The 23,172-nt window shown below is 39.7% G+C and overlaps 1 protein-coding gene across 4 annotated transcripts in view; it reads right to left on the bottom strand.

Moving 5' to 3' along the window:
• CDK13 (cyclin dependent kinase 13) overlaps window positions 1-15,197 on the bottom strand; it is a 138,420-nt gene extending 123,223 nt beyond the window's left edge. Inside the window, exon 1 of one of the 4 annotated variants that reach the window (XM_037010888.2) lies at window positions 13,364-15,197. In XM_037010888.2, coding sequence (XP_036866783.2) covers window positions 13,364-14,565 — 1,202 coding nt within the window. In that variant the 5' untranslated portion in view covers window positions 14,566-15,197. The remainder of the gene's footprint in view (window positions 1-13,363) is intronic. The other 3 variants (XM_037010890.2, XM_037010889.2, XM_037010891.2) reach the window with 3 other exon arrangements.
• Between the last annotated feature and the right edge of the window lie 7,975 nt (window positions 15,198-23,172).

The following is a 23,172-nucleotide window of genomic DNA, read 5'->3' as shown; positions in this document are numbered from 1 at the left end:
GAATGAATTCCAGTTGGAGATCCAATCGTTGAAGAGCACAATGGAAGAAATTAAAAGCAGATTGGATACAGTGGAGGAGACAATAAATGAAATAGAAACTAGAGAAGAGAAATACAAAGCTGAGGCACAGAGAGAGAAGAAAGTATCTCTAAAAATGAAAGAATATTGAGAGAACAGTGTGACCAATCCAAACGGAACAATATTCGCATTATAGGGGTACCAGAAGAAAAAGAGAGAAAGGGATAGAAAGTGTCTTTGAGGAGATAATTGTTGAAAACTTCCACAATCTGGGGAAGGAGATAGTACCTCAGACCATGAAGATGCACAGATCTCCCAATACAAGGGACCCAAGGCAGACAACACCAAGACATATAGTAACTAAAATGGCAGATTAAGGTTAAGGACAGACTATTAAAAGCAGCCAGAGAGAGAAATAAGATCACATACAAAGGAAAGCTTATCAGGCTAACATCAGACTTCTCAGCAGAAACCTTACAGCCAGAAGGGAGTGGCACAATATATTTAATGCAATGAAGCAGAAGGGCCTGGAACCAAGATTACTTAATGCAGCCAGATTATCATTTAAATTTGAAGGAGGGATTGAACAATTTCCAGGTGAGCAAAAGCTGAGAGAATTTACTTCCATACAAACAATCTCTACAGTCTAGTTTTGAGGGACTGCTATAGATGGAAGTGTTCCTAAAGTTTAATAGCTGCCAACAGAAGCAATAAAACCACAGTAAAGAAAGTAGAACAGCTAATTACAAAGCAAATACAAAATTAAATTAACTATCCCCAAAGTCAATCAACAGATAGACAAAGAGTACAGAATATGATACCTAACATATAAAGAATGGAGGAGGTAGAAAAAGGAGGAGAAAAAGAAAAGAACCTTTAGATTGCATCTGTAACAGCATATTCAGTGAGTTAAGTTAGACTCTTAAACAGTAAGGAAGATAACCTTAAACCTTTGGTAACCACGAATCTGAAGTCTGCAATGGCAATAAGTACATACCTATCGCTAATCACCCTAAATGTAAATGGCCTGAATGCACAAATCAAAAGACACAGAGTCACTGATTGGATAAAAAAGCAAGACCCATCTATATGCTGCTTACAAGAGACTCACCTCAAACCCAAAGACATGCACAACTAAAAGTCAAGGGATAGAAAAGGATATTTCATGCAAACAATAGGGAGAAAAAAGCAGGTGTTGCAGTACTAGTATAAGACAAAATAGACTTCAAAACAAAGAAAGTCACAAGAGACAAAGAAGGACATTACATAATGATAAAGGGGTCAGTCCAACAAGAGGATATAATCATTATAAATAAATATGCACCCAACACTGGAGCAACAACATATGTGAAACCAATACTGACAGAATTAAAGGAGGAAATAGAATGCAATGGATTCATTTTAGGAGACTTCAACACAACATTCACTCCAAAGGACAGATCCACCAGACAGAAAATAAGTAAGGACACAGAGGCACTGAAAAACACACCAGAACAGATGGACCTAATAGACATCTACAGAACTCTACACAAAAGCAGCAGGATACACATTCTTCTCAAGTGCACATGGAACATTCTCCAGAATAGACCACATACTAGGCCACAAAAAGAGCCTCAGTAAATTCAAAAAGATTGAAATTCTACCAATCAGCTTCTTAGACGACAAAGGTATAAAACTAGAAATAAACTGTACAAAGAAAACAAAAACACTCACAAACACATGGAGGCTTAACAACATGCTCCTAAATAATCAATGGATCAATGACCAAATTAAAATAGAGATCAAGCAATATATGGAGACAAATGACAACAACAGCAACAAAGCCCCAACTTCTGTGGAATGCAGCAAAAGCATTCTAAGAGCAAAGTATATAGCAATCCAGGCCTATTTAAGGAAGAACAATCCCAAAAGAATAGTCTATCACAATTATTGAGACTGGAAAAAGAAGAACAAATGAGGCCCAAAGTCAGCAGAAGGAGGGACATAATAAAGATCAGAGAAGAAATAAATAAAAGTCAGAAGAATAAAACAACAGAAAAAATCAATGAAACCAAGAGCTGGTTCTCTGAGAAAATAAACAAAATAGTTAAGCCCCTAGCAAGACTTATTAAGAGAAAAAGAGAACACACATCAGCAGAATCAGAAACGAGAAAGGAAAAATCATGCAGACCCTACAGAAACACAAAGAATTATCAGAGAATACTACAAAAAACTACATGCTACCAAGCTGGAAAACCTAGGAGTAATGGACAACTTTCTAGAAAACTACAACCTTCCAAGACTGACCAAAGAAACACAAAATCTAAACAGACCAATTACCAGCAAGGAAATTGAATTGGTAATCAAAAGACTACCCAAGATCAAAACTCCCAGGGCCAGATGGATTTACACTGAATTTTATCAGACATAGAGAAGACATAATACTCATTCTCCTTAAAGTTTTCCAAAAAATAGAAGAGGAGGGAATACATACAAACTCATTCTATGAAGCCAGCATCACTCTAATACCAAAACCAGGCAAAAACCCCACCAAAAAAGAAAATCACAGACCAATATCCCTGATGAACGTAGATGCAAAAATACTCAACAAAATATTAGCAAACCGAATTCAAAAATACATCAAGAGGATCATACGCCATGACCATGTGGGATTCATCCCAGGGATGCAAGGATGGTACAACATTCGAAAACCCATCAACATCATCCACCACATCAACAAAAAGGACAAAACCATATGATCATCTCCATAGATGCTGAAAAAGCATTCAACAAAATTCAACATCCATTCATGATAAAAACTCTCAACAAAATGGGTATAGAGGGAAAGTATCTCAACATAATAAAGGCCATATACGACAAACTCACAGCCAACATCATACTTAACAGCGAGAAGCTGAAAGCCTTTCCTTTAAGACTGGGAACAAGACAGGGATGCCCACTCTCCCCACTGTTATTCAACATAGTACTGGAGGTCCTAGCCCTGGCAATCAGACAAAACAAAGAAATACAAGGCATCCAGACTGGTAAAGAAGAAGTCAAACTGTCACTATTTGCAGATGACATGATATTGTACATAAAAATCCCTGAAGATTCCACTCCAAAACTACTAGAACTAATATCAGAATTCAGCAAAGTTGCAGGATACAAAATTAACACACAGAAATCTTTTGCTTTCCTATACACTAACAATGAACTAGCAGAAAGAGAAATCAGGAAAACAATTCCATTCACAATTGCATCAAAAAGAATAAAATATCTAGGAATAAACCTACCAAGGAAATGAAAGACCTATACCCTTGAAAACTACAAGACACTCTTAAGAGAAATCAAAGAGGATACTAACAAATGGAAACACATCCCATGCTCTTGGCTAGGCAGAATTAATATTGTCAAAATGGCAATCCTGCCCAAAGCAATACACAGACTTAATGCAATTCCTATCAAAATGCCAACAGCATTCTTCAATGAACTGGAACAAATAGTTTTAAAATTTATATGGAACCACCAAAGACCCCAAATAGCCAAAGCAATCCTGAGAAGGAAGAATAAAGTGGGGGGAATCTCGCTCCCCAACTTCAAGCTCTACTACAAAGCCACAGTAATCAAGATAATTTGGTACTGGCACAGTAACAGACCCACAGACCAGTGGAACAATATAGAGAGTTCAGATATTAACCCAATCATATATGGTCAATCAATATACGATAATGGAGACATGGACATACAATGGGGAAATGATAGCCTCTTCAACAACTGGTGTTGGCAAAACCAGACAGCTACATGTAAGAGAATGAAACTGGATCATTGTCTAACCCCATACACAAAAATAAATTTGAAATGGATCAAAGACCTGAATAGAAGTCATGAAACCATAAAACTCTTAGAAAAAAACATAGGCAAAAATCTCTTGGGACATAAACATGTACAACTTCTTCACGAACTTATCTCCCTGGGCAAGGGAAACAAAAGAAAAAATGAACAAGTAGGACTATATCAAGCTGAAAAGCTTCTGTACAGCAAAAGACACCACCAATTGAACAAAAAAGGCATCCTCCAGTATGGGAGAATATATTCATAAATGACAGATCCAATAAAGGATTGACATCCAAAGTATATAAAGAGCTCACACACCTCAACAAACAGAAAGCAAGTAATCCAGTTAAAAAATGGGCAGAGGATCTGAACAGACACTTCTCCAAAGAAGAAATTCAGATGGCCAACAGGCACATGAAAAGATGCATCGCTAATCATCAGAGAAATGCAAATTAAAACCACAGTGAGATATCACCTCACACCAGTAAGGGTCACCCCCATCCAAAAGACAAACAACAATAAATTTTGGCGAGTATGTGGAGAAAGGGGAACCCTCCTGCACTGCTGGTGGAAATGTAAATTAGTTCAACCATTGTGGAAAGCAGTATGGAGGTTAATCAAAAAACTCAAAATAGAAATACCATTTGACCCAGGAATTCCACTCCTAGGAATTTACCTGAATAATGCAGTTCCCCAGTCTCAAAAAGACAGATGCAACCCTATGTTCATCGCAGCACTATGTACAATAGCCAAGAAATGGAAGCAACCTAAGTGTCCATCAGTAGATGAATGGATAAAGAAGATGTGGTACATATACACAATGGAATATTATTCAGCCATAAGAAGAAAACAAATCCTACCATGCAACGACATGGACGGAGCTAGAGGGTATTATGCTCAGTGAAATAAGCCAGGTGGAGAGAGACAAGTACCAAATGATTTCACTCATCTGTCAAGTATGAGAACAAAAGAAAAACTGAAGGAACAAAACAGCAGCAGACTCACAGAACCCAAGAATGGACTAACAGTTACCAAAGGGAAAGGGACTGGGGATGATGGGTGGGAAGGGAGAGACAAGGGGGGAAAAGGGGCATTACAATTAGCAGACAAAATGTCAGGAAAGGGGTGCGTGGGGAGGGCTGTACAACACAGAGAAGACAAGTAGTTATTCTATAGCATCTTACTACGCTGATGGACAGTGACTGTAATGGGATATGTGGTAGGGACTTGATGATGGGGGGAGTCTAGTAACCATAATGTCACTCATGTAATTGTAGATTAATGATACCAAAATAAATAAATAAAATAAAATAAATGTAAATGTCCGATGCCCCCCCCAAAAAAAGAAAATGGAAGCATGCTCTTGTAACATTATATTATACATGAAGATAGACTTGTGATAAACTAAAGATTTAATTATAAAACCAAGGAGAGTGAGTACCTTTGTGACTGAGGCAGTTTTTTGGGAGCACAAAAAGTACAAATCATAAAAGAAAAACCCACTATATTGCATCTCATCAAAATTTAAAACTTCTCTTTGAAATTATTGTTAAGTAAAGGTAAGCCACAGACTGAGAAAAAAACATTGCAAAACACATATCTGATTAACAGCTTGCATCTGGAATCTGTACAGAACTCTTATAACTCCATAAAGACAATGTGAGTCATAAAGAATACAGACAAAAAATTTTAAGATACTTAATAAAAGTTATGAAGAGAAAATAAGCATATGGAAAGGTGCTCAACACTTTCATTCATTAGATATTTATTTAGGGAAATAATATTTATTTTGGGAAGTAATAAAACCAAAATGATATACCACTACACATCCACTACAATGTCCAAAATCCAAGATGGACAAAAACTGAAGTCTTACTGAGGATATAAAGCAACTGGAATGCTTAGATACTGCTTACTCTCAGAAGGCAAAATGATAGAGCCATTTTGGAAAACAGGCTGACATTTTATTATAAGGTCACCCATTCACTTAGGATACAACATAGCAATTCCACTCCTAATTCACTCACAAGAAATAAAAACAAAAGACCTGCATACAAATATTCACAGAAGCTTTGTTCCTAATAGCCAGAAGTTGCAATCAATTCAAACATCATTAACTGGGTAGACAGATAAGCAAATATGGCATATATATATAAATGGAATATTACTCAGCAATAAAAAGGAACAAATCACTTGAACATGAAACAACATCAATGAATCTCAAAAGCATGCTAAATGGAACACAGACACCAAAGATTAGACTATGTAATTCCATTTATATGAAATTCAAGAAAGGTACAACTACTGTGACAGAAAGCAGATTAGTGACTGCCAAGAACCAGAGGTAAGGAAGAGTAGAGGACAGACTGCAAAGGAGTATATGGAACTTTTAGGGGCAATGAAAATATTCCTTATCATGACTGTGGTAGTGGTTACACAAGTATATCTATTTGTCAAAGCCCATTTAATTGTACACATAAAGCTGGTGAACTATATATAAATTATGCCTCAATAAAATTTATGTTTTTTAAAAAATGAATGAAATATGTCTAATATACATACAAAAAGCCAACTCTAATTAAGACAGGATGTAAAAAGTATTCATAAAAGTGATCTCACTGCTACAGGCATTAAGAGAAATAACTTTTGGTTAAAATTAATGAATGCTTCATAGATAAAATGACACCTGAACTATGTTTAGAAAACTGGGTAAGTAATATTGACCAATTGAGGTAAGGGCATAAACTAAGGTATTGGGACTTATGATTATATGTATTTAAAATCAGTAGTGTCCAGTTTGAAATGTGATCAACACAGACAGTGAAAAAGAAGTAAAGGTATTCTTGGATTATCTGAGGGAGAAACTTAAATGTCCAGTTAAAGACTTGGATTCTGTAAATATGTTTTACAGAAAAATGACAGAATTAAAGTGGTATTTTAAGATTAACTTGAATGAAGAAAACAGGAGCTAGAAGAGGAAAAGCCCAAAAGCAAGCAGACCCTACAAAAAGGCCACAAGCTAATAAGTTTTAAACTAAGTAAGAGTGGGCTAAAGACACGCAAAGAAGGACAAGATAGAACAAGCAATTCATTAGAACTGGAAAGGGAGAAGAGATACATATTACTAAAGTTTTCGCACTAGGTGCCTGGGAAAAACTACTGCCACTTAAAACACTTGCACATACACACAAATCAAAAACTTCTTATTACATAAACAAAAGAGAACTCATGAAAAGTACTTGCTAATGCCACAGAAAAGTTAGCTGTAATACACAAAGAGCTCTTATAAACTAGTAAGAAAAACAAAAATGAATCAAGAAATTAGAACATAAAGTGGATAAAAACAAATGCAGCCTTACTAGTTATTATAGGAATGCAAATGAAAAAACAGTGGGATAACTGACAACTCCAAGTTATGGTGGGACTGAAGAAATGGACACCCACAGGCTACTGGGAAATATAAACTGGTAAAAAGCCTTCTGAAGGGCAATATGACAGATGCCATTTTTCACCCAACAATTTTACCTCTGGGAAATTCAATCTATAGGAAGTAATGGAACAAATGCACAAAATCTGCAATAGATACATGTATAGCAAAATAAAAAAACAAGAGTCTAGCAAAATGGACTTAGCCAAACAAATTATAGTACATTCATACACCAGAATACAAGGAGGTAATACAAAGATTATACTATGGAGTATAGTGTAAAAACAGCATTGTAGTATATTCCCATTTATGTAAAATCTTATGTCCCTATGCATATATGCATACAGAAGTCTACAAGAATGTTCATCAAAACATCAAGGGTGATCATCTTAGGTAGTTGGAGTCAAGGGGACTTTTAATCTCTTACATTTTTCTATGCTAACTGAAATGTTTTAACCTGAGCCTCTATCACCTTTGTAAACAATGAAAAATAATGAAGAGCAGTATCAGAAGAAATGACTGTAAGATAAGTAAAATAATTAAATGTTAGATAAATTACATTGGAGTATCAATAAAATAGCTCAGTGAAAGTGCCTCATGCAACTGAAAATGAAAAAACAGAAAAGTAGGGAGGCAGGCAGTCCATTAACTATTTTCGGTTTTCAGTTCCTCTTGCTACCTTTTTCATTTCCATTTTACATAAACTCCAGTTTTTAACCTAGATTTTATCCTCTAGTCTACAATCATTTTATTTTCCAAATATGTTAAGAACACTAGACTCCCCCACAATTAAGATGTGTGGAAACTCAAGAAACAAAAATCACTGCAAACAATACTTCTGATTCTACCTTGGTATTTTTGTTTCTAATACCCACTTTAAAGTTTATAAATATCTACATATGAGACAAAGCCAACCAAAAACAAAAGTAACAACAAAAACTTAAATGTTATGCATAGAAAAAATATATAAAATATTCAAATGATCTTAAATATGAATAATTAACATTAATTTCAACTGGTTTTTCAGAAGAAGCTACATTTTTTGGACGGAAATTAAAAGCTTAATATACAGTCTGCTCAGAAATGTTTCACGAAGAAAAACATCATTTACCTTGAACAGTACAACAGAACGCAAATATAAGCCCTAGGTTTGAATTTATTCTGTTCACACTTAGAGTAACTCCCAGCATCCTGGACTCATTTCAGTAAAGTAGAAGCTAGAAGGGGGAGGTTCTCAAATTTTCTGCTTATAAATCAAAACAACTACTTTCACCATCCTAGAGTATATGTGAACCAAAACAGCAAGTAAGTTTAGATACACAACTGGAATCTGTACAAAAGTTGATCTGGTGTGAATTTGTGGAGAAAACTTCTACCTAAATTCAACTAGTAATAAACACACTGTGGAATTTGCCCTCTAGGAGCTTACAATCTAGTAAGGAAGAAACAAATGTAGCCAGCAAAATAAATTAGAATATTAAACAATTTTTTAAAGCTCTGTAAGAAAGAAAAGCAAAGTGCTGTAGGAATATAAGAAAAGGAATTAACTTTTTCTTAATGGATGGAGAGAGATCTCAAGATGGCAGAATTTGAACTGGGTTTTGAATGAAAAGCTGGAGGCAGAGAAGAGAGAAAAGAACAATTCATGCTAAAAAGAACAGCAACAGTAAAAAATACAGACAATTAAAAGTACCTCTAAAACAGAACTCTGATTAAATGGGGCCAGATCATAAAAGGCATTACCTAACAATGCATTAGGAAGTTTGGACTTGGTTCTATGTAATAGAAGTGACATAATCTCACTAAGCTTTCAGGAAAATTCTCCTGATAAAGAATGAATTAGGAAAAGAGTGGATGAACAGGGAAGAAAAGAATGGTAACAGGAAAAGAGGGCCTGAACTAAGGAGCTGGAAATGAAAAGGGGATAATAATTAGTGTCAGAACAAAAATGTGATAAGGACTGATTAGATGTAAATGTCAGGTAAGGTTTGATGACAAAAAGGGCAAAACACAAGGCCATCTTGAGAATGAAAGGAGTGATTACAGGTTTGGAGACTTAAGACAGATGATCTAAATTTCCATCTTCTGAATGTTTCTGCCTTTATTCTAACACCCTAAATATTTGACACTTTTTAAAGGCATTTTAAGAATTGCATGCAGCTAAGAATACCCATAACTTATTTCTATTAAGTACATATCAAATCAGAAACATTATATGAAAATAAGAGCTTTTTAAAATAAACATACTGGAATGTCTTCATCTTATGTATATAGTTTTTAGTACAAAACACTAAATAAGCCATGACAGTTACCCCATCATTTTTTATTGTTGTTGTTGTTATCATTAATCTACAATTACATGAAGAACATTATGTTTACTAGGCTCTCCCTCCTATCATTTTTAAGTGAATACTAATAATCTTATTTACATCTAGGGTCCAACCATCTTTAGATTCTCAGGGCCTCCATAATGGAAGCTTCTGGTGCTTCTTGGTGGAACAGAACTTCACAAGTTCAGAGAGAACCAATTATATATAACAACTTATTGTACTGATTTTAACTATTCTAACTTGAGTAACTTCAGATCAAGATATCCCACTGCAAAATAACTAAGAGCAATTAATGTATTCAGGAAATGTTTGTAGCCTCACATTCTAAGCTACACACTAATAAAGACAATGTGCTAAAAGAATCTTTAAAATGTTTTGCTTTTAAAATTCTCAAAATGCTGCAAAGAAGGCCAGGAAAATAAATACATAAATACCCAAATGGGTTGAACTTTAGAAAATGAATCATTTTACCAAGGGGGTCAGCCCTCTTGCATCCCAGAAGAAGTCTGATACCGCATTATCAGAATATGCACTTTAAAATCAGCCCAAGATTTGAATCCCAGCTGACTTCGGAACAAAACCACTTAACTTTTTAAAGCTTCCACTTCCCATTGTAACAATAGAAATATTTCAAACTATCACATGTTTTGGTGAATGTGAAGTATTTACTAATGCCTGACACATAGCAAACGCAAATGTCATCAGTACTTTCCTTTCCTAACAGCCCTTCTCTTCAGTACAACCTCACACTACAGGACCAATCAGAAAAATTATGTGACTTTCCGTATCTCAACTATCAAGTAGTAAACAAAGTATGGTAAATTGGTTTTATACGGGGAAAAGTAAATCTAAGAAGGGACTGATGAAAAGAAAAGCAGGAGCAGAGGAATGGAAGGCAAAGAGCAGGTTGTGAAGTAGAGATCAACAGAATGGAGGAAATTTATCCTGGAAACTACCACCAAGAAATATCTTCATACTACGGTTTCAACTGTACTTTGAATGTGCATGTGTTTCCTAAATAATGTCTACACTGACAATTCACTGATATATAAGCTCCATGTGGGCTGGAAAAAGATCACATTGCTATTTCTACAGCACAATATGTGGTCCATTTTAAATACTTATGTAATCTAAGCCCACAATAATATTTCATGTGCTCAGTAAACTCCATCCCTTTATTTACCCATTCAACAATTAATAAGTGCCTACTGTGCCAGATAATATGCTAAGCACAAGGAATAAAATGGTGAACAAGAAAAGGAAGGGTAGTTGCCTGTATGGAGCTCACAATCCAGCTGTCTCTTCAGTAAACAACATGGGCCACCTAACACAATTACTAAATTCTAAATAAAACTTTTTACATTTACCTGGACAAGTGAGTTCAATTAATTGTTCCTAACAGTAACAATATGTTTGTTATACTTAAAAACCTTAAGTTTCTTAATCAACTATTTTAGCGGTAAATTCTGGGCCCCTGATTTTAAGCAGGACAAACTACATATAATGTGAAAAATCTAAAAACCATACCTTAAGAAGACTGAATTTTTTGCCCGAGACATGCAACTGTCTTTACATTTGAAAGAGGTAGCATATAGGTTTGTTCCTTATCATTCCAAAGAACTAAATTTGAAGCAGTAAGTGTAAGTTACATGGAGGCTGACTTCTGTTTCAATATGAAGAACTCAAGCAATTCAGGCTATTCAATAATTGGACATAACTTTTCTACAATAGTCTGTAATATTTCTTTACTTTAAAAAACACATATTTTCAATTACTACTTGAAATAATCCACAGAAACAACTATTTCCCTATTACAGCTTAGGAAACTGAGTCTCCAAGAGTCTTGCTAAGATACCGGGCAAACCAGGACTAGAACTTCCGGAATCTAATGGAATAACCTGTCTTAAAGTAATCTTCCCACTTTTAGATGTATGTAGGCACACACCAAATGGCCAGCTGTCAGGAATGTTGGCTGAGATATTCTAAAATTTCTTCCAAATCTAATCTATAGAAATACTGGAGGTCAATGTAAACAGTGTGAAAAGACTCTAGTAATGAGGTCCTCTAGAACAAAAGCTTCGCAAAGGCAAGGACCTTGAATTTCTTCATTGCTATATTCCAGTCCCTAGAACAGTATCTGGCATGCATATGCTCAACAAATATTTTCTAAATATGAATACTCTTAATCAAACATACCACTATTATATTATACACACATATATATACAAGATATGTAGCACTATTAGATAATAAAGGAACTTGATAAATATCCATCAACTACATAGCCTGATAAACACAAAATCCATTCTTAAAACTGCATCATACACTAAAAATTGCTACTTAAAGTCCTGAAACTTAACCTAATCAGTTGTCAAAAATTCAAATGCAAAAAAAACCCACAAACCTAAAATACTTTAAAAGTAAATTTAAAGTCAAGATACAAAGGATAAATTTGGTGAAATTTTCAGTGCTGATAGCCTTTGCTTAAGGCATCAAATAGCATTTTAAATGTGCTTGAACACTGTAAGAATGATGAGAACTATACAGCTGCTTTGGTTTAAAGTGCACACCCAGATCTCTACATGATCCCATCTTTACAAACTTACTAGGCTGACAGTTCAAAAAAATCTGCTAACTTTACAGGTACATATATTGAACCATAACTTGTACTTGTAAGTACTCAGAATCCATATAACATTACTGAAAACTAAGACCAATAGGAAAAAAACAATTAATGCAAACATCATTTTATAATACCTCAAATACTAAAGGCCTAGAATTTCCAGATGTCTTATGGAACATAAGAACCTGCAAAATACTCAAAAGTGATTTTTAATTCACTTTGCTTAACAGATAAGTTTACATAAGCGCACACACTTTTTTTTTTGAGAATAGCATTATACAACACGGCACAACAGCTACATAAAAGACTCCAATATCACTCGATTAAACTGTACCTTTTAAAGATTTCTGAACAAAGGTCCTGATACTTACAGCGTTGCTTAATTTTAAAGTAATAGTAAATAGTGTAATAGGGTAACCATTCACTTGGTTACACTGGACTACACCAACTAGATTACATTTAAAAAGTCATTAGCAACTGGTTGTTGTCTAATCAACACAGAAACTACAATCTTGTCATCTTTTTCTAATTTTTATAATTACGACTTTGAAAGATCAGGTAAAAAACTATTCCTCACAAGAATGTCACAAAATGGTTATCTTCAGAATTTAGAACTACACGCTTCCACATAAGCTTTTTCATAAACTGAAAGAATAAACTTTACAAAAAGGTTGCCTTTCCCAGAGCTGTATTAATCATTTGAAACATTTGCTAACTCTGACAACAGCACGTGGTTCTGATTCTATTTTATCCCTAAGCAGCAATCCATTCCTAAATCTCCAACAATGAAACCTCTTCAGAGAGCTTTCCAAGTCATGACAAATTAAACAACCTCTAGCTTTCCCCAAAGTAATTGTGCTGGAAAAGCAAAGAGCGGCTGAGAGAAAACTTGTTAGTATATTAACGAAACAAGTTTAAAACTTTGAACTCTTCCTTAAACCGTCCCTGCCAGAGCGAGGAGAAACTGTTGGACCTGTTGCTTTGTCCCTCCAATGCCCTAAGAGGTGTCACGGGCGCGCGAAAACCCGTCTGCAGTTGGGTTCTCTAGTCCGGTCCGAAGGCGTAGTGGTTCCGAAGCCCACTCACCGCCTTCCCCGCCTCCTGGGATCTGGCCAGCGCGGCCACACGCCGTCGCTCGGACGGCACACTCACCTGACCACGGGGCTGTACGGGCTCCGGGAGCGGCGCCAGCTGCTGCTGCTGTAGGGGCTGGGGGACACGTCGCCGCCGCGCTCGTAGGAGCTGTGGCGGCTGTAGCTGGGCGAGCGGCGGCGGCTGTAGGGGCTCGGAGAGCGCGGCGGCCGCCGAGAATAGGGGCTGCTGCCACCTCCCGCCGGGCTGGGGGACTTGCGGCTCCGCAGGCTCTGCGAGGCCCTGTGGGACAGCGGGCTGTCGTCCCGGCCTCCCAGAGGGCTCAGCGACCGCTGCCGCCGCCTGTAGGCCTTGGGCTCGGTCTTGTCCTCCCGGTAGGCCTTGGGCGGCTCCTTGTAGGCCGAAGGCGGCTCCTTGGACGACTTAGTCCGGCTCCGGTGGGCCTTCGCGTCTCGGTCCTTGCGGCCGCCGCCGGACGTGGCCGACGCGCTCTTCCGGCGGCCACCGCCGCTGCTGCTGCTGCCGCTCTTGGCCGCCTCTGCCCGCTCCTCGCCGCTGTGGCGGCTGCGGGACTTGGAGGCCTCGCTGCCGCCGCGCTGCCCGTCCCGCCGCCGGTGCTCGCGGTGGCGCTCCTTGCTGCGGCCGCTGCTGCTCCGGCGGTCCCGGCGAGGCCTACGCTCTGACCCCTCCGCGCGCCGCTGTGTGCCGGAGGAGGAGGCCGGACTCCCGCCGCTGCCCCCCGTTCCCCCGGCAGCCGTCGCCGCCGTTGCCGCGCTGGCCCCCCCCAGCAGCAGCCCCTGCTCGGACTGGGAGCTCACATCCTCGTATTCCACCAGCGGGGTCACACCCCCGCCGCTACTAGCACCGCCACCGCCGTCCTGCTGCGGCTGGGGCAGCGAGAAGACCCGACGCTTCTCCGCCTCCTGCCCGGCGCGGGGCCCGCGGCGCCGCTTCTGCCGCCCTCCTGCGCGCCTCTTGCCTCTCGCCAGCCGCTTGACCTCCAGAGGGGGGCCCGGGCTGAAGCAAGAGGAGGAGGCCGCGGCGGCGGCGGCTGCGGCGGCGGCCGTGCCGGGAGCAGCCAGGAAGAGCAGAGGCGGCGGGGGCGGCGGCGGTTGCAGGAGCTGCGGCTGCAGGAGCGGCAACAGCAGCGGCGGCTGCTGAGGGGACAGGAATCGCCTCCGCTTGCGGCGTTCCTCCAACTTCTTCTCCGCCCAGCTCAGGCCCCCGCCTCCCCCCAGCGCCGTGTCCGAGCTGCTCGGCATCGCCTAGAGCCCGCCGCAGAGCGCGGCGCGGGTGCGGCCTCCTCCCGGGTCAGATCCTGGCCATCTCCCTCGCTGGAAACTGGAACAGCGACGGCGGCGGGGGGACACCGAGCTCCGGGCCGGACGGGAGACGCGCTACGATAATCCGGGTCGGGACTCAGGTCCCGGGTTCCAGGTCACAGTGGGGGTATGCAGCGGCCTCCGGGCCTGAGAGAAGCAGGAATCCGGATGGCAGAGCTCCCGACCGTGCTCGTCGTTCTGTCCTCGCCAGCAAAAACACCAGATGCGCCGGGCGCTGACCCGCGGGGGAATCCGGAGTCCTCCAAGTGCCCCCGGGGTGGGGGAGCGGCCTCGGCCGCGCTCTCGGCTCGGGCAGCGCAACGCGGAAGTACCACCTTCGTCTTCGCTTCACTCCATCGCGCCCTGACGTTGGGTGCGAGTTCAGGGGAGGGGAGGGGGCGAGACAACAACACGCCTCCGCCACCGCCTCCTCCGCGTCGACGTCGTCCTGTGGTGGCGGCGACACACGGCGGGCTCCTCGGAAGTGGCCCAGGCCTGACAACAACTCCCGGCCCAGCTCCTCGCGCACTCTGCGGCCCGAGGGACGGGCGGCGGGGCGGGGCGGGGCGAGACGGGGGCGACCGGGCTGCGGCTCACGGTTGGGGAAAGCGAGTGTGCGGGGCTGGGCGGGGGACTGTTTCCGGGGAGATGGGGGCGAGGGGCGTTTCTGAGTCTGTGGCAGTGGATACGGGTCCTGACTTTCTTCTTCTACCGCCGCGAACAGAGGTGGCGGAGCTTCCCCTTCCCCCGACGCCCCCCCTCCACGAGGCTCCTGGTGTGCGCGGCCGGCCGGCTTGCTCCTCCCCTTCCCTCTCCGCTCCTCGTCAGGAGGAGGGCGGGCGACAGAACTTGCTGGTTGGGCCCTAACCTCCACAACCCCTCCTTCTCGCCTCGCTCTTTCGGCCTTTCCCCTCAGCCCAGACGCAAGGCCGGGGACGCGCACGCACATCACGCTCTGAGTAAGCCGAAGGTGAGTGGTGTCGGGGCCAAGGAGGCGGGAACAAAGTTGCCGCGCACTGGCGGGCTCGCTCCCGCCATCGACGGACGTCTGGACCGGAAGTGGCGTAAGAGAATCGCTTCACTTCCGGCGAGGGTGGAACTCTGTGAGAAGGGTTAAAGAAAGACGAATTCGTGCGTCGCCCACTGCTGTCGCCTGACCCTCGCAATGATGGCTTACGGGTTGTGCTTGTTAATTACGTCCAGTACGCGATGCCGGCCCAGACTCACTGCAGGCGCGTCTTACCGCCTGTCTATTGAAAGGTCACGGAGAGAGCAGGAATCTGGAGACTCTGAGAGGATTAATGAAATTTAGTGGACCTCTTCATATACCCTCTGCCAAGCTACTTGAGGACACCCTGCGAAAGAGGGCGGAGGTGACGTTAGCTTAAACTGTCACACAAATGCCCAATTTCGAGGCCCCCATCTTAACCCAAAAACACGTCTGGGAATCAGTCTTCAGCTTCGGTAACACTGAAGTTTACTTTAAAAAAAAAAGCCTTAGCTTAATCCGGGGAATAAAAGAAACGTCAAAGTCACTACTGAAAATCCCAGAATTATTACCAGCAGCGCTGAAGTCAAAACATCTTGCTCAAATAAGGGTTGCCCTCTTGGCTTTCACCTATTTTCACTTTAATATCTAAACCTTTGGGGCTCCCAAGTGTAACCATTCAGTGGCCTTATATCTTATTTCTTGTTTTACCAGGTTTGCCTTTCATTTATACACTGGGCACTGGGGATAATTAGATTAAAATCTAAATGCTTATTGGCTTTTAATATGGTTAAAAAGTTAAGCAGTCAGTTCAATGACTATAGTCACCCCTTTGCAAGTTTGTTCAGACCGTCTATTGGTTCTTAGTTCCTAAACACTTCGTATCCATCCATCATTCATTAGTGTAAACACTTGGTATCCATCCATTATTCATTACTGTAAATTATTTTAATTAGCTTGACATCCACTAACACTGTTTCACAGATTGGACTGCTATAAGCTAAAATCTGACTTCCCTGAAAGAATGAATACAAAGGGTGTGTGTTTGCTGAAGGATAAAGTAGGAGGCTAAGGAATAGGTAATCTTGAAGTTAAAGAGCATTGCCCAGGAGGGTAGGCATGTGTGGGCCCATGTAGGGCCTACTGTGCAGCCAGAGGAAGTGTTAACGGCCTTGGGAAACTGAATAGAGAAAAAAGTAAGGGTGGGGTATCTAATACAAATTTTCCTTGGCAACATTGCTGAGTGAAGGTCCTATAACCAATCTCTTGCTGAAGACCAGTTAGCAAGTGGCTTTTTCCAAAAATTAGCATCAGCCTACTCCTACTTTGAAATGCCTGGAGTAACAGAACATGGAGAGGAAAATAAGAGATTTATCTAGCAGTTCCAAATATCTATAACCAATTCCACTTGATGATTTCATCTTCTATACCTGCAAAGAAAACATGATCCATAGTAATTGAATAGTTTCCAGTCCAGGCTGCAAACAGAAAACGTGAAGTAAAATATTTTTGGTAGGGTTCTGCTACCCACCTGTTTCCACACAGGTTCTGTCTTGGGTGGAAAAGGGAGAAGAGGAAGAATGAGGCATTTTGAGCTCCTCAAAGATAACTGGCCAACATAAATTGAAACACAAATAATTAATAGGGTTAAAACTCCAAAAAATAAAAGACCTTTAAATTAGAAACCGTCTTTTTCTATATACTTGTCTATTTGCCTTCCTATAAAGAGATATGAAATTGCTACTTGGAACTGTATTTTAGTATTTTACTGTTCGTGTATTATTGTATCCTGTTTCTTTTTTTTAAGGTAAATTTTTTGCTTTCTTTGTTTATCTGATAGGTCATATCTTACCATATCAGTTGTTTAAAGTGTGGCCTGAGACTAAAACCTTTTTAATGGGTCATCGAGCCAAAACTATTTTCACTGTACTAAGAAGAAGACATAACTCTACTTCTAGGAATTTACCTGAAGAAAACAAAATCTATGATTTGAAAAGATACATGCACCCCTATGTTTATTCCTACATTATTTACAATAGCCAAGATGTGGAAGCAACCAAAGTACCCCTCAATAGATGATTGGATAAAGAAGAAATGGTACATACACACCATGGAATATTATTCTTCCATAAAAAAGAAAGAAATCCTGCCATTTGTTACAACATGGATGGACCTAGAGGGTATTATGCTAGTGAAATAAGCCAGGCAGAGAAAATACCATATGATTTCACTTACATGTGGAATCTAAAAACAAAACAAAATGAACAGAATAACAGTAGACTCATAGACCCTGAGAAGTGACTGGTGTTTGCCATGGAGCAGGGGATAAAGGAACACAAAAATTTTCAGTCGTAATATACGTTGGTCACACAGATGGTAATACAGCATGGAGAATATAGCCAATGATCCTGTAACATCTTTCTTTGTTGACAGTAACTGCACTAGAGGGGTAAGGATTTAATTATGTAGGTAACTGTTGAACCACTGTGTTATATACTTAAAACCAATATAAGATGGCATATCAACAATACTTCAGTAAAGAAAGAAGACATGTTGTCTTTATCACTGTCATTCGTTCATCAATGTACAATGGAGTTTTCCAGACGCAACATAATGCAATGACATCATCATTCTGATTGCAAATGGAATGTGTCCCTGTGTGTTCATGTTTTCCACAATTTTCTAAGGTATTAGACTTTTAAAATGTGTAAATATTTTGAATATCGGCATAACTCAGTGAACCTATTGTCCAACTCCATAATGGGATGATTAATAAACCAATTTAAAAACAGCCAAGGGATCTGAATAGACATTTCTCCAAAGATACACAGATTGCTAAAATGGACATGAAAAAGATGTTCAACATCATTAGCCATTAAGGAAATTCAGATAAAAACCACAATAAGATACCACTTCAACACTGGGATGGCTACAATCCATTTTAAAAGTTTCTCACACTGATATTTTGAACCATGGCTTGGTTTGTCTTTGTTCTTACACTTTTGGACAATGTGCCTTTAAGATTGGAGAATGAGTAAGAGTTGTGTTTTTGTTTTGTAAAGTGGGAGGAAGAGAGCCAGCATGATACCTTGAGCACAAGAACAGATCAGGCAGATCAATTTCAGAAATACAGAAGTTGAGGATGTGAAAACTGGCTTACTCAAAACTTTCCTAGCCTATGTACCCCTTGTAATGTCTTTGAGTACCACTGGTGAGTTTGAAAATGAAGAATCTACTGTAGAGAGTACTAGATGGCAGACCAAATGAACTGGGCTTCTTTTACAAAGCAGTGAACAAAACAGAACCCTCATACAATGAAGGTAGGAATGTAAAAGTGGTACAGCCACTTTGGAAAACAGTTTGGCAGTTCCTCAAAATGTTAAGCATGGAATTACAATATGACCCATCAGTAAATACTCCTCCATTTTTACCCTATGAGATATAAAAACCATCTCCATGCAGAAACTTGTACGCAAATATTAATAGCATAATTTGTAATACCCAAAAAGGCGAAGAAACCCAAAAATCCAGCCAACAGATGAATGAATGAACAAAAGGTGACATAGCCATATAATATCATATTCAGCAATAAAAAGGAATGAATTTCTAATATATGTTACAACATGGATGAATTTTGAAAACATTATGCTGATTGAAATAAAGCTTAGTTTGTCTTTAATTATCACCTAATGTGCAAAGTGACACATTCCCATTTAACAGTCAAGGAAAGTAAAGCTCAAACACTGATTTGTCTACAGCCACACAAACAAGAATTTAACACTGGAATTTTAACCCCAAACTATATCTTAAACACAAATAAAAATACTTTTTAAAAAAGCATTTCTTGATCTATATCCACACAATCTCTTCCTTTTCCTTTATAAGTTGTCCTCAGCAACCATGCATGCTTGCCTTTCCTTTTCCCTCTCTGTATTACTGTCTGGCCTTCTCCCCGGTGTCCTGGGCATAACTAAAAATTTCCAGTAGAAATCAAGGGATTTTAGAGCTGGAAAAATCTTTAATAATTACCTCAGTTCCCTCCACCTCCGCTCACTTTATCAATGGAAACTGAGATTTACACAAATCAAATGTTTCGTCTAAGGTCCTACTGCTACTTTGTAAAAGAAGGCCAGTTCATTTGGTCTGCCATCTAGTACTCTCTACAGTAGATTCTTCATTTTCAAACTCACCAGTGGTACTCAAAGACATTACAAGGGGTACATAGGCTAGGAAAGTTTTGAGTAAGCCAGTTTTCACATCCTCAACGTCTGTATTTCTGAAATTGATCTGCCTGATCTGTTCTTGTGCTCAAGGTATCATGCTGGCTCTCTTCCTCCCACTTAACAAAACAAAAACACAACTCCTACTCATTCTCCAATCTTAATGGCACATTGTCCAAAAGTGTAAGAACAAAGACAAACCAAGCTATGGTTCAAAACATCAGTGTGAGAAACTTTCAAAATCAAGTTATTCTGTCTCATTGTAGCAATAATATTCTATGGACACATGAACTAATGGGGCGGGGCCACATTAGCTAATGTTTAAAAATTATTAATCAAAACAAAATATATTTGCTGAAGCACATTATCATTCTTTAGAAAAAAAGATTTTGAAGTCATGATTATCAGAGATTTTTGCTGCCACACCTAAATTTTGAAGCCTTTTCTGACCCAATTTCCCCAGGTACACAGGCACCACACTGAGGCTTCTGCTTGAAGCCCTTCAACTGTTTCCAACTGCTTATATGAGAAGGTGCTTACACCTTCATGGGACTCACATTACTCTGCATGAGCCAAGTCCCACCTATCATTTCAGACCCATCTTTCTAACTCTGCTCAAACTCTGTATTTCAGTCATATAGAACTTCTTTTCAGTTCTTTAAAGGTCCTGTACTTCTCTGAACTCCAGACCTTCACATGGGCTGTCTCCTCTATTGGGAATAATCACCACACCTCCTACCTCCCAACTAGGTGTAATTTTTACACATGCAGATCTCAATTTAAATATCACTTAAAGCTTTTCCTGCCCCACTGCCACTACCATCACTAAGGTTGTTAAAATCTCCTCCTTTGTGTTCCCAATGAAGTGTCCTTCCTCATCAAGCAGATGTCACAATCATCAATTTTCTCTGTATCCTCAAATAGACTGCAGGTTCCAAGACAGTGGGGAATTGACAGCTTCACTCACCGTCATATTCTGAAGTTTAGCACAATGCATGGTACTTGGTAGGCGCTTAATGAATATTGGGAGAATTAATGGATGGATTGGTTGATTTTATTGATACATCAGCTAAAACACTTCAAATGAAAGTAACAGCTACACTAACAATTTTAAGAAAGGACTTTATTGGAAGGGTGTAATGGGCTAATGAATGGACAGGAAGCTATAATACCAGGGTTGAAAAAGAGGTAGAGTCAGGTAACTCCAGTCAGCCAAGAAACTGAAAAATGTTAGCAGGAACAGCCCAGGACCAACACAGCCCTCTCTGTTTTAGAACTCACAGGGCCCTGCAGCCACCTCCATCACAATGCCATTGGAGATAATCTCCCCAATACTGTAAATTACAACTCATAGCCTCTTTGTCTTTGTGTCATTTGGTAAAGATTCAAATTTCTGGAAAAGTGATCATTGGTTAAAGACCATGTGCTGATGCCCTCCCTGCTAAGGGTGGGGAAACAAGGATATGGCCACTCCCACTTCCAGAGTGGGAAAGGGGGCAGGCCTCTCAACGAGACAGTGGAGGGATTCCTTCTTCCTGTTTGGGTTGGATATAATGCAGCCAAGAAAGTACAGCTGTCCTACACAGCTGCCTAGAACTAAAGCAAAATATGTGTTCCCACACAGAGCAGTTTGTTTTAGTGCCATGGGTGCCTCTAGAATGGCTTGAAAAGTAATTAAAACACATGAATTGAGTGTGATGTTTTTAAAGAAAAATAATCTTCATTCTGTAGTCAAGTGGAATATTCAGTAATTCCAGTGTGGTTATGCTAGAAGTTTTACTTAATGAAGTGATCAGTTAAGGATAGAAAGCGAAATTACAAAATAAGACATTTAAAACATCAACTGAAAAAACTAAAAATGCTTTTGGTCACATTATGCAAAAGTTATTTAGTGCTTCAGTCTCAACTACAGCACCTAATTCTACCTTTCTGTGAAAATGGTCATAAGCCTAGAAATCCAAAAGATTTTAAAAATCATTTAACAAATTTTAAAATGTCTGTATGAATTTTGAGGAGATCTTCTGATAATTAATATTTACTGACAACCTAATAAGAATTTGGGCTCATGTAGAGAAGATGAGGGATTTTCCTCAGATATGGAAGAAACAATCTAAGAAAAAAAAAAAGTCCAGTGTAAACTTAAGAACCAGGGATGAAAAAGAAGTAAGTATCCATGTAAAAACTTTTACATTAATGTTTGTCACAACTTTATTTATAATTGTAAAAATTTAGAAGCAACCAAGATGTCCCTCTAATAAGTAAACAGATAAACAAACAGTGGTACATCCATACACTGGAATATTACTCAGCAATAAAAAGAATTGAGTGATCAAGCCACAAAAAGACTGGAGGAAACTGGTGCATATTACTAAGTGAAAGAAGCCCATTTGAAAAGGCTACATACTGTATAATTCCAACTTTATGACATTCTGGAAAAAGCAAAACTAGTAATAAAGATCAGGAGTTCAGGAGGAATGGAGAGATGAATAGGCAGAGCAGGAGATATTTTTAAGGAAGTGAAACTGTTCTGTATGATAAACGTAAAGATAGATGTCATTTTACATTTGTCAAAATCCATTGAAAGTACAACACAAAGATTGAATCCTAATGTAAACTATGGACTTTAGTTAATGATAATATATCAACATGGGCTCATTAACTGTAATAAATGTACCACACTGATGCCAGATGTTAAGAGAAAGCAACTGGGGGCTGGGAGAATATATGTAAACTCTCTGTGCTTGCTCAATTTTTCTATAAACATAAAATTGCTAAAAAAAATAATAAGTCTATTAAATTTTTTAGAAAAGCATACATACAAATGTAATTTTTAAATGCCAGAGAATTCAGGGTCATGTTTATCATAGTTTCTATCATACTAATAAAAATCGGTTGGTATTTTCTTCACAGGTGGCAGCCCAGGCTGAGAAATACAAATGAGGCAGACAGACATAAACCCACAAGTCAGTCAGTACTTACTGTGTCAGCCAGCCTCCAAGATGATCCCCAGTGATCCTCATCTTCTTTTTTGTTGTTGTTTAAAGCCCCTAAATTTTGCAGTATTTGCAGCAATGGTAACTACCACAATATCCTTTAATTAGGATTAAATCAATGGATGCACATTACAAAGTAAAAATATTAAGAGCAAATTAACAACTTTGGATTCACAGAACTTGGGAGAGGTTCTGGCTTTGGTATTATAAGTTTTGCAGAGGGAAGGAAAGAGAACTGAGGCAGAATCAGAATAATATGAAGGTGTACAGGGAACAACCAACTCCCACCCATACCTTGAAACTCAAAACAGTGACACTTGGGTGATTCACTTGTAAGTTGAGGAGG

Source organism: Manis javanica, chromosome 6, assembly GCF_040802235.1.
Source record: "Manis javanica isolate MJ-LG chromosome 6, MJ_LKY, whole genome shotgun sequence".
In the NCBI taxonomy this organism is placed as follows: Eukaryota; Metazoa; Chordata; class Mammalia; order Pholidota; family Manidae; genus Manis; species Manis javanica.
Note: the sequence above shows the minus strand (reverse complement) of the source record. Positions and strands in the feature narration are given on the sequence as shown.